This window comes from Phlebotomus papatasi, chromosome 1 (assembly GCF_024763615.1).
Source record: "Phlebotomus papatasi isolate M1 chromosome 1, Ppap_2.1, whole genome shotgun sequence".
NCBI classification, from domain to species: Eukaryota; Metazoa; Arthropoda; class Insecta; order Diptera; family Psychodidae; genus Phlebotomus; species Phlebotomus papatasi.
The window spans coordinates 99,683,061-99,695,590 of record NC_077222.1 but is presented as its reverse complement, the minus strand read 5'-3'; the positions used below and the strand labels follow the sequence as shown (position 1 = coordinate 99,695,590).

At 35.9% G+C, this 12,530-nt stretch overlaps 1 protein-coding gene across 4 annotated transcripts in view; it reads right to left on the bottom strand.

Annotated features, from left to right (window-relative positions):
* Positions 1–12,530, bottom strand: part of LOC129810036 (mushroom body large-type Kenyon cell-specific protein 1) — a 143,570-nt gene that overhangs the window by 76,306 nt on the left and 54,734 nt on the right. The window contains exons 1-2 of one of the 4 annotated variants that reach the window (XM_055860267.1): positions 2,111–10,777; positions 404–851 (exon numbers count right to left, since the gene is read on the bottom strand). The exons of 1 other annotated variant lie outside the window; for it this stretch is intronic. In XM_055860267.1, coding sequence (XP_055716242.1) covers positions 404–425 — 22 coding nt within the window. In that variant the 5' untranslated portion in view covers positions 426–851; positions 2,111–10,777. Of the gene's footprint in view, positions 1–403; positions 852–2,110; positions 10,778–12,530 lie in introns of those variants that run through there. 2 more of the 4 variants (XM_055860268.1, XM_055860269.1) reach the window with 2 other exon arrangements.

Genomic DNA, 12,530 nt, shown 5'->3' with positions numbered 1-12,530 from the left:
GTGTCCAAGGAATACAATATCTGTGAAATTAGCAACTGATATGCTCACAAAAAAAAATGCCTTTAAAAGACATCAACAATCTAGCAGTGATTCAGTGAATGATCTCGATGTTGAGAATGTGACTCTTGAGAAATGAAGTATGTCTCTATGAAATATTAATAAGGATTGATTGAAAATTTAAAGTAAAAAATCGCTATAATTGACCACAGAAACCAAATGGAGAGATTTTTCTTCTGTATTAAGTGTATCAACTCCTTTTTATCAAGTTTAGTGTCGATAAATCTAACTTGCAATTTGTAGTTATTTGATATTTGAGCTAATGGTAAGTGAATTGGGGAATGCAATTTTCGATCGAGAGACGATCATATTCATGAACATTGATAGAATGCAAAAGTAAACATACGTTGCACGTCATGGATATCCATGAACTGGTAAACCTTGGGCACTTGGAATTAATCGCCGTCGTTCGTCGTTGGCTTGAGAGCCGCCGTTGGTGCTGCTGCAATTTCTGTTGATATTGATCGAGAATCGACCGATCGATCTTGGGCTGTCTTACTCGATCACAACTGCGCTGCAACGTTCACAATTTTTGTGCTGGATATTCCTCCTTCTCTTGTGTAAATACAGTGAATATATAATTTGTACAAGCTTCTTATGCGATTCTCTTATTTTTTTCGCCTTCGCATTAAGTATTATTATATTTTTTTTGCATTAATTGCTGAAGAGATCTCTCAGCGATCACCACCGCAAACTTCAACTTTTATTTCGTTCACGCACTGATAACAATTTTAAAGATTTTTACTTCTTTTATCAATTAAGTTTTCCCTCCTTCATTTTCCCATCAAGATTTCCTGTATTTTCATATATGGTTGATTGTGAAAAAAAAAACTTGTTGGGGAAGAAAAAAAGAGAGACGTATGATCGCGAACAGTAATAATTTTTCCACTAAACTGGCAGAACAATTATTCCATATTTTTTATTATGATGGATCTCTTCACTATATGTAAACCTATCACCGTCGAGCTTCTGCGCGAAACTAATCAGGTATTTTAAAAAATTAACCACTTTATGTGAATTGTCATTATTTTGCTAAAGGAAGTGCATCTGTATTGGGACACACTGCAATTTACTTTTCGCACATATCACAAGAGAACATATACATGGTGTTGTAATTAGATATGAAATTGCAATGAGAGCAATTGTGAAAAATTTATCAAATGATACGACTTCTATATAAATGTATATTTGAGATGGAGGCATTACACGAAAAAAATAAACCGCGTCCCACCAAGTCGAGGCAGGAAGGCAACGACTAAAAAAAAAGAAAGAAGAATCGCTCCGAGAAATTGCAATTGCAATCGAAACGCACTTCGGAGGATTTGAGATAAGAAAATGCACAATTTCTGCTGTCGTCACATAAAATTTTCAAATATACAACTTCTGCCATGGGTGTATCACCAGACAAATTAAATATTTAAATAAATGTTATCAGGGTTGAAAAAATTTCTTCAATTGCATTTGAGCAATTTGACACATTGCGCACTTTTTTTTTTGTTGAGGAGAAGAGCGCGAAAAGCCTTCAAGAAAAACCGCCCAAGATAATCGTTTCACAGTGCACACATTGATGGACATATTCGTGGATTTATTTCAATTTATTGCAACTCGTCTCTCATTTTGGGGCTGTATTTTTTTTCTCGCAATCATACACACATGCAAATACAGGGGCTTCTCCTTTGGGGTAATTGGACTAAAATTGACCGATAAAAAAAGCACTGTCGATAACCCAAACAATAAGGCAACAGATCATTTTGTAGGTGATGGGCATGAGATACTAGGCGTCTCCATCTCACACCCATACCCAAACATATGGTATGGCTCTCAATGGTCAACCCAGTGGACCAGGCGGTCCTTCATCTAAGACCCTCAACACCTCTCACACTTCCCCTTTTGCAATAACCAATTTTTCTTTCATCACCCAAAATCACAAAACACTTGGCAAATTTTTCTCAACAACCACTTAGAATGCGTTCTTACAAAAAATTTTCAAGTTTTCTTTTCATTTCTTTTTAGAATTTTAAAAAAAGAAAAGAAAAGAAAATATAAGTGCTACCATTGAATGAGCTGTAGTACAATGTGTCAACACCTCTGGGACTAGCCGGAAAAGAACTCAAAAACAGTTGGTCAAAATTTGTTTTTCTTATTTTTTGCTATATGTTGTTTTCAAAATTTCAAATCACGCAAAACTATGGCCCGGCGGTATGTTAAAATCTCTTCGGACACGTTCGGACGCACTCGGATTGATTCGGGGCGCGTCCCGAAAAACGTCCCGTTGCATATCGGTGCGTTGCGTTTATGCGACTGAAAATATATCGCATCGACATTCAATTCGGAGCGAAAATCATATAAAAGTGTGTATAACTACGTCTACAGCCACCAATCGGGCTCACAATACATCGGCAACTTTTCCCAACATATGCCTGTAGTGGCTACAAACACCATACACAATACCAAAATGCATCTTTTTCCCCAACTCTTGACTACCCAGCTTTTGCACATATACTCGCGCACAATAAGAGCAGGACGGACAATGTTGAGTAGCCTCGAGAGTCCATAACCCTGCATAAAAGGGATAAACACCCATTCAGGATTGGACTTTTGGGCTACTCCACAGGGAGGACAACAAAAAAGAACCATATCCTCAAGGGATTTGGAATTTTCTTCCTGGAACACATGAGATACTTGCTTTTGAAGCACTAAAAAAAAGTCGATATATCAAATTGAAGACATTTTTCTTTTTGGGCGACGAATTTTCCAGATAGTACTTATGGCAAGAAAAATTGCATCCACTTGAGAATTTGTGACATATAGAATCTTTTTCCCAGTGTACCAACCACATCAGCGCGGAGGGGCCTTCTTCGCACAGAGTGAGACAATCGTATACGTTTGCGCACATAATTGCACAAGCTGCAATTGCAAGTGAAGTAAGTGGAAGTGCATCGATTGCACCTATCAATGTATGCGTTTTGAAGATGGAATGGGAAAATTCGCAATGTGTGAGTGTATGTGAATGGAAAGTGACAATGCATCGCGTCGTCGCCGTGTGTAATTACAGAGTAGGATAGCTATAGTTGAGAGATTTTCCTTATCATCATCATCATTTGGTGTCGTTGGTGTTGTCGCTGTGTCGATCATCATCGGAGAGTACTGAAAATGTGCAATTGCTGGTGACGTGCTTTTTTTTTCGCGCTGGTACTGCCACTGTATTGCATTTCGCGATGGATGAGAGATGTTCTAAAAAGGGGGATAGAAAGTGTGAGTGACCATTTTTCGCTAGTGTGTGAAAGATTTTCTTCATTCTCAGAGCCACACTCTTTTGAGAACCTAACCCCCCCTCCACCCCGCTCCTCTTCTATCATGGGGGAAATAAATTTAATATTCACAAGTCACTGCAGAATATTCCAGAAGTGCGCGCAAGAGGAAAAAATTTCATATTTCGTTTCGTCTCATTCGTCGCTGCTTTTTTTTTCGTCCAATACATTATGTCTTCCACCATTCAAACGCCCAAAGGAAGGTGGCGATAGATTTGAGATAAGAAAGGAATTTTTGCGATGTTTTTGCACCAACCATCGACCATATTCCAAAACAATCAACTTTTTTTTTATATATTGTTCTCTCTTTCCCAAAAACTGACCAGCTCAACTCAACCAATTCTGCCACAGCGAAAAAAAAACTGCAGCAAATGTTGATTAGTTCAGTTGAAAGTTCCCCGAAATGCGAAACTTCCAACCAAAAACAATTGTGTCAATCGTGATTTCCAGCGAAATGAAAATCGACGAATGCGCTATTTGTATAACTGGTGTAGGGTGCGATTATCTACATGTGTACAGAGTCAGTGCAATTCTCTGAAAACTATCATGATGCTAAACAATTTCACTACTTGTTGATCCACTCTCCTGTATCTTTCTCATTCACCCTCCCAATGGTTAGAGCGGTGATTCAACAGCATGCCGCTGCACTTGTCGTAAGCATCCACATCATCATTAACATCATGGAAATCATGGTGAACGGCATTATCAAAATCAGTATGTACAAGGGTATGGTAGGATGAGGGTGGCGCCATCCCCACAGGACAACGGGGAAACCTCCACAGTACAAAACTTCTGCACAATTCCACATAGCCACAAACTTTTCAATGGATATATCTTTCCCCAAACACAGAGTAACGAATTGTAACACATCCAAATGAAGTTGCAACCGACTACTGGTTGCGCTTCTGTTTGCTCCTGCTATATCTATCTCTTCCAATTACTCAGAAACCCCAATATCATCGTTACCCTTTTGCACTGGGGGAGGTGTTTCAAATTTTCACTTTTGGTCCTTCCTTGCGAAAAACCACAGAATTCGTAGAAATTCTAACGATAATACAGGAATGCAATTGTATACAAACCAACACTGATAGTATTTCACGAAATTCCGCTTAAAATGAAACAATTAACTTTTTATATCTTATTCCCGCACGTGATATCACTAAAATTCCACAAAAATGCTAAAGATAGGGTCTAAGGAACACCTATTGCAGGAGCCTCTCGACGTTTAATTTTTCCATACGGTTTTGCATAGAGAGGCATTGAAGACTATTGGCAAGTTTTTTCCTAAAGAGAATTGACTTATCAGTCTGATATATTTCGAAATCGTACATTAAACGCTATCTAAAAATACATATTTCATAATGTTCGCCAAATTTATACAAGAACTACGAGCAAATTTGTTTAAGTTGCGGTGCAACAGATGCAAAATTTTTACAAGGAGAAGTGAAAAATAGCTTCACTTTTTATTAGGCTTGATGGGCCCCTGCCTAATTGGTACCATTTGCGATAAGTAAACACCTATCCTTGGCACTAAATGGGTCAAGTGGTAGAGCACTCGGTCTATGATGCAAGTGTCCCAGGTTCGAATCCCCTTTAGGTCACCAGGAATTTTTCTGGCGTTAAAGGTGTTCGGAATGCATCCAGTGAACTTTGCACTTGATTCCACGGAAATGGGACTGACAACTTCATCCCGTACACGAAAAAATAATAATGTGTGTCTAGAAATCCCTTTACAGGAAGGCCTTGTTCCTTCATGGAATGTTGTGCCAGCATTATTATTATTAAACATCTATCCTTATAGAGAAAATAGATTAATAAAAAATTTCATATTAGGGGAAAGTGGTCTGCCTTTGAATGCGACAGCCTTTGAACATTTTTTTTTCTTTTCCTTCTCAAAGCAAAGTTACGAGTTACGAGTAGTTGTATTGACTATAGTTTAGAGAATAGGATTTCCGCTTTGAAAAATAAGAGAAAAATTGAAATATTCAAAGACTGCCGCATTCAAAGGTTGGTCACCTTCCCCTATTTGCATTTTTTTTTTAGAAATAATTAATAAAATTTATTATCTTGACAAAATCGCCAACAACTTCTACAGCTAGCCATAAGTAAGTGGTTCGTAAGTGGTTCCACAACTTGTTGTTCGTTGCACTATGTCAGCCGGGATCATTTCCAAAGTGCAGCAATTATTGTTGTGAAATACTTAAAAAAAAATTGAATGCTCAGAAATCTGAATTACAATTTAAAAGTATCCATGTATACCCAATAACTAAGAAATACTTCAGAGTTTTGAGTTAACTTATTAGTTTAAGAGAAAATTGAGCACAAAAATCTGTATTTTCTTCTTTAGCAACTTTATTTTGTTTTTCTTTTGGTTTTTTTCTTGCGGTCTTGGTAAATTCAATACTAAGTTGATAGTCTTGAAAATTCTGTAATTTCTGTAAAGTACTCATAACTATTGTATTCAAGCCAATGTTTTTTTTTAAGGGGCTGCATGTACTTAGCATAACAAGAAAACGTTTAGGGTGGTGGCATTACTTGTAACCTGTCCTTACTTATGGCCCTTATAGCCTCGTTTGCAATTTTTTTTTAGTAAATGATTCCGAAAACCAAAAAATTTGTTTCAAAATGTTTTTCGAAATTACTTTGTGACATTGTAAAGGTTTTTTCGAGGCGGTCATAAGTTCTACTCAACTTTGTCAATGAAAATGAATATAAAACCTTAATGGTTTAAAAAAGTAATAGGTCTACTGAGTATATTATTAAAGTAAGAAAGACATTCGATAACAACATTCTCGTTTTACAAAATATTTCATAAAGAAAATCACGAAATATACCGACAGTTCCACTTAATACTGCTTGAATTAAAAGAATTATAACGTTTTAGGAAAACTGCTTGAAGCTAAAATAATAAAACCCCCGTCTTACGCAGGGTAAAGAGGACTCTACGTTAAGGTTTTAATTAACACCCAGCTTTAGGCACTATTTTAGGCCTTATTGGTAATATCTGAATGGTAAGCCCTAATTAATGGCTGGATTTTATTACGTACATCAATGGCGGACGAATGAAACTGTCAAACGCACTGATTTCGAGATCGGGAATCATCGTTTTTTCTATTTTGTCTTTTACACTTTTGTTTTTCCCAGTTTTTTCTTTGGAATCTTTGTCTTCGGTAATTTTTGTCTTTTGGAAACTTTGTCTTTGGAAATCTCGTCTTTCATACATTTTGAACAATTTTCGTAAATTTTGTCTGTAACACATTTTGCACAAGTATATTTTATAACTTTCCAAAAAGTTCCCTTTTCTCAGAAAATTTCCCTTTGGTCCAAAGGACTAAACTAATAACTTCCCAAAACACAGAAAACTTCCCTTTGCCCTGAAGGACGAAACTAAAAACTTAAAAAAAACCAATGTGATTTCATTATTTCATTTAATAAAATATACTCGTTTAAAATAAATGAAAGACAATTTTCCAAAGACAAAGTTTCCAAAAAACAAAAACTACCGAAGACAAAGATTCCAAAGACAAACCGGGAAAAACAAAAGTGTGAAAAACAAAATGAAAAAAAACAAAGATTCTGCAAACCCCTGATTTCATTTGCAATTTGTTTATTGTTATCAGTACACTTATCTCTATCGAAACGCACCGACGCATATTTATTGTTTTTGATAAAATACTAAAATCTCTGAGAATCTTTGTATAAGTTTTAAAAACAAATAATTCGGTAATTGGAAAATATTTCATCTTGTCAGTGACAACTGAGCAATACGGTCGGCAATATAATTTTCGGAGTTCCAATGCTCACCGCTACGAATGCAAAACAGTGTCATTCACGTATATTTTCTAAGGGGTATTTTCAATGGAAGTTTATTAAAAGTAAGGTAGGAAAGATACGGAATAATTTAGGCTTTAATTAACGCTAAACTTAGTCAGACGGGGCGTCTTATATATTGTTTTCAGAAAAGCCAGTAAAGAAATAAACGAAAGTAGTTAGTCGACTTCGAAAAAATTTAGTCTAATGGCATATGAAAAAGTTGTTCATATCACAAAAGAGTTGTTGAAAAAACTCACAAAAAAGAACTATCTGTGTATTATTTTTCGCATGCTTTTTAGATACATATCGCTTTACTACCGATTAAATTGATTGATCAACTTCCTTATAAGAAATAAGGAAGTTGATATCTCTTATCGTTTAGCCTCTAGCTGTGTCACAAGCTTTCAAACAAATAAAAAAATATTTTTGAACATTTTTTGAGAAAGATTCATCAATTAGGGTACTATAGTGACTCATGACCGATTAAATCCGATGCAGTCGGGTTGGAAATTTCAAGATCTTTCAAAAAATCTAAATTTAAGCAAATCGGTTGAAAAATAGGCCCTCCAAAGTGGTTAAACTTTGATTTTCGAAAATTCTGTATCGAAATGGTTTTCGAATGTAGATGTCCAAGGACGAAATATTCGCATAGACTACCTCTAAAACATATACGAAAATGAGAGAAATCGTAGGAGCTGTTTTTGATATATACAAGAAAATCATGGTATTGGAGTCAAAGGTCAAAAGTCGATATCATTTACCATTTTGCCTCTAGCCGTGTCACAAAAAAGTCGATTATATGACTGCTCTCTCTTTGAGTTTGAGCAGTAATTAGGAAATGGGTTGAAATCAGTAATGCGTTAGCTTTTGATTTCAAATTCTCCAACAAAAGGACAAAAAATCAAACTAAAGTCATGTTCCAATTTTCGAATATTATTTTTTTAAATTTTATTTCAAATCAAAAATTTCATTCCTCTAAAAATAGGAAATCTATCCCTAAATTCCTAGATACTGAGACAAAAAATCCTGAGCCAATTCCAAACTATAATTTTAATATTGTATATGATTCGTGTGATTATTCGTAGTTGAATTTATTTTACGAATGAATCATTTACTGTGAGTTTTGAAGGTTAATTGGAAATAACATTTAGGGGAAAGTACTCTCCCTTCGAACGTTCATGCCTTCAATAATATTAATTTTCTTTTAGTTTTCCTGAGAGACTTATACATTTTTATTAAATGGCTGATCATCAATATTTTTGATAATTCCGTGATAATTTAGTGTAAATCTCTTATTAAAAACAAAAGAAATTCACATTATTCGAAGGTATAAACGTTCGAAGAGAAAGTACTTTTCTCCATGTAGATACCTTTTGGATCGGAAAGTAACTCTTGTTGGTTCGAATTTTAATAATGCCTGCCTTCAAATCCACATCTGGCAACTTTCCGGAATAAACAAGTCACAAAGTTTTACGTATTAGTGTTTAGTTCTCATAGTGTTCTATAGTCCTCAGTGCGGCAACTGATTTGAGAGAAAATCACATATTTCCAGATTAATATTGTATAGTTGCGGTTGCCTTTGCCCCTGCTGTTAGTAAGCTTTTTTTTAATTGTACCACTTAAGGAGGTTTTTAATTCTTTACCGATCGGATATAGTGGATATAGTAGATCAGATCGGTGAAGGCTATCCTTATGTGTTAGAATACGAACAGTAAGGGGTAAAAATCGCTGCCAAAAATCAAAATCACCAGTATGAGAAATCGGATTCCGACTTTGGTCTGACGAATATACTACTTAAAACTTCCTACCGCGTTTCCAACCTGGATCTTTTGTGGTTATAATAGGAGATGGATTCGAGGATGGATTTCCTCTTCATCAGGTATCTAACATGACTGGGAAAATCACGTACAGGCGGAAATTGTCACACTGCATTTGAACTTGGATCACAACTTCTGCTATAATGTTCACCATTTGATTGACTGACACAGTTTCAGTGGACCGAAAGTCTTTCCACAAATGTTATCATGTTTCAATATTGTTTTTGGCTACAACAGTGAAGATTTTAGTGATTTTATTAAGTTTCTGACTTACTCATTCTTAAAAAGTAAAGAATTTAATAAAGAAAAAATAAACTTATACTCCTTGAAAGTAAGTTGTGTCCCTGTAATATCAAATGCGCAATATTATATATTGCATTCGAGCATTATAAATTACTTCATTACCTAAACATCTGATGAGTAAAACACTTATAACTTTATAGAATAGAGTGTCAGGAATAACACATATATCAATGGGGAAACTATGTTAAGTACACTTATCATGTTTTGGAATAGGAGCAATTTAAATAAGAAAAGATCCCAACAAACAAAATGTAACCAAATGAACCAAGTTAAAATAAGGAATACGTGAGATATTAATATCACTTTGAGTACAAGGTATTTCTACTCCAGTAGTGTGTAACGTTAATTTTTTTTGTTAAACCATTATAACCAAGTCAATAAAAATGAGTTTTTCCAAAAGCAATTTCTTTCAAAATTTACAAAAATAAATTTCATTGTGCGCCGTAATTGTACATAACCCATTAGGGGAAGATTCCTAGGATCCTTGAGGGATACTTTTGAACAAAACCAACGTCTTACAAAATTTTCCACTGTACATTGTCATTTTGCAAGAAGTTTCCAAGGCTGAGGAGGTTGAGGTAGAGAAAGATTGGGGGTGGTTGGGATGTGCATCGGCGCCTTAAATTGGTGAAAAGAACTTCACCCCGCCGAAGAAGATGATGTGACGAAAAAGCATCTCTGCTAATGATTTTTCCGCATACTGCAGAAGTGGCAGACGTAGAAAAAACGCGTCTGTCCCCTTTCCGAAAATGAAATAATCCCTACTGCGAAAATAGCCTGCCCACCCACAGCCCTACCCCATTGGGGTACACCAACGTCGTCGTCGCAGTCGTCGCCCTGAGGAGGCGAGAGAGAGAGCACTACAAACGCACGCATCCCTCTCTTTATGGTTGCAAGTGCCTCTTGGGCGATACCGATGGCCAAGGGAGTGGTGAACCGGGAGGGTAACCTCAAACTTTGGGCAGCGCATCGAGGAGGAGACTTTACTGTATTTGGCGTTATATCGAAAAGGGGATATCGGATCGGTTCAAAAGAGTTCGATCACCTCCCCAGCCTATCGCCTTTGAGCGCTATATAGAACGCTCGTAGTTGCTTTTAGTGGTATATCTGCTCTATTCCACTCTACTCAACGTCTATCATTATAGCCAATGTTGTACTTCTTATCCTTGCAACACTTCGCTGCACTAAAAACATGGCACATCTTCTGCAATCATCATCCTGCTTAGCTGCAGGATTTAGTTTTATTGGGAAGCTTTTTGCTTAGGAAGTAAAATTTATGGGTTGCGCACGAACATTTTTGTGAAAATAATTTTTTAGTTGAGGTACTTTACAATATCAGCTTTTGTGGTTCGAAGTGAAATCCTACCTCGTCGGATCGGGCCTAAATTTTGGATATAGACGTTTTGACATTCATAGATCATGAATATCATTTGTGCTAAAAATCGGTTTTCGGGGTTTTCGGGTACGTCCCGTCCGGAGTACAAACGCTTCTAGAGAGAAAACGGAAAGAGATCTTGACAAGTGGTTTTCGGCACAGGTTAAATGTCAACAGGTGGCTAGAAAGTGGTGATGTCAGACCCATCCCCTTACCCTCTTACCCCCATCCACCATTTTGGAACACTCCAATATTTTGATTTCTCAATAACTCAGCCCCTATAGCATTTGTTCTAAAATCGCTGAAATCATGAATCCTGTAAGTAAATTCTGTAACAGTATGACAATGTCATATGACAAGTTCATAATTTTTTATTTGGTAAATGCGGATGAACTGATCGAAAATTAAATTCATATCTGTTACTAAGAGCTTCATTCGAAGCTCAGTGGGCTTTAATATGGTTTTAATTTCGAATTTACCACGAACATTTGTCATATGACATTGTCATACTGTTAAAAAATTCCCCTACTGGAATGTTACGTTTTCCTGGAAATTTGAAAGATCAATTCGAAAATTTAAGCTATAAGTATTAGGGCCGAAATAGACTTACGACTTACGGGAACTACGCTTCCAATTATGCACTTCGAACAACTTTAACGCCAGAAAAATTCCTGGTAACTTAAAGGGGATTCGAATCCTAACTACTTGCATTACAGAGCTCTCTCACTTGATCCTTTGGGTACCTATTTAGAACTTTCGAGTAGAGGATAAAGTACAGAAAATTTATACAAGGGACCGCAAATCGACGACCCTAAGTCCCCAGTGTATGATAGTTTAGGATAAATCATCACTAATTTTACGGATTAAGTATTTTCAAGGATCAGCATAGAGGCAAGACAAAATACTTGCTATCGTGTTTGCCATTCTCGTAGTTTTGAAAATATTAATCTTAATATTAATTCTATACAAGAGGTTTCATAATCAATCAGATTGGCTCGGGTTCCCAAAAAATGTATGGGTTCCCCGGGTTTCCTGAAAAAAATGTATGGGTTCCTCAGCCAGATTGGCTCGAGTTCCCTGAAATGAGTTACTCCTCGATCCTATATGTGAAACAACGGTAAGTCTTGGGCTTTTATGAAGATAATGATTTTACTAGATGGAGGACTATACTACTATTTCAATAACACGAAAGCTTTATCTTCAGTCCATCCCTCAAAAAGACGTAGAAAAGATCGAGAAAATTATAGTACTCCATCGGCTCCATCCTTCCTTATTTTATTTACTACATAATGTAAGTGTACCAAATTTCGGCATAGTTGCATGCAAGCACCAAAGTTTTAATTTTGAAATGTAATATTTGTAACACAAATTGAACTTTTTTGTTACTTTTTATAAGGAGTGTTGCTTGGAATCTTGTAGATAGTTCATCGTTTTTGTTCTCTCTATAATCATTCTGAATACATTTTAAAATGAACAAAAATATAGACATAGATTTGGGTAATATTTCGGCCACCTTAATTTTTGTAGTTCCTTGCCCTTCCGTAATTCTTGTAAAGTCTTTTTCGCATCATCTCTAGGATATGCAAAAACTAAAAATTTATGGAAATTTAAGGAACAAAAGAGGTGGCCGGAATTACAAGCTGGCCGAAATTTGATACATTTCCCCTACGTGGGTATGAAATTCAATATTTTCATTTTCGTTTCAATTATTTGAAATAGGAGTAATATTTTTCAAAAAATAAATTACACCACTGACAAATATCAAATGGTAATGGCCTATAACATTTTTTCCAGCTATTAAAAGGACTTCAAGAGGGTTATTGCTGGATCCTTAAACTTTTTCTTTATGATTTG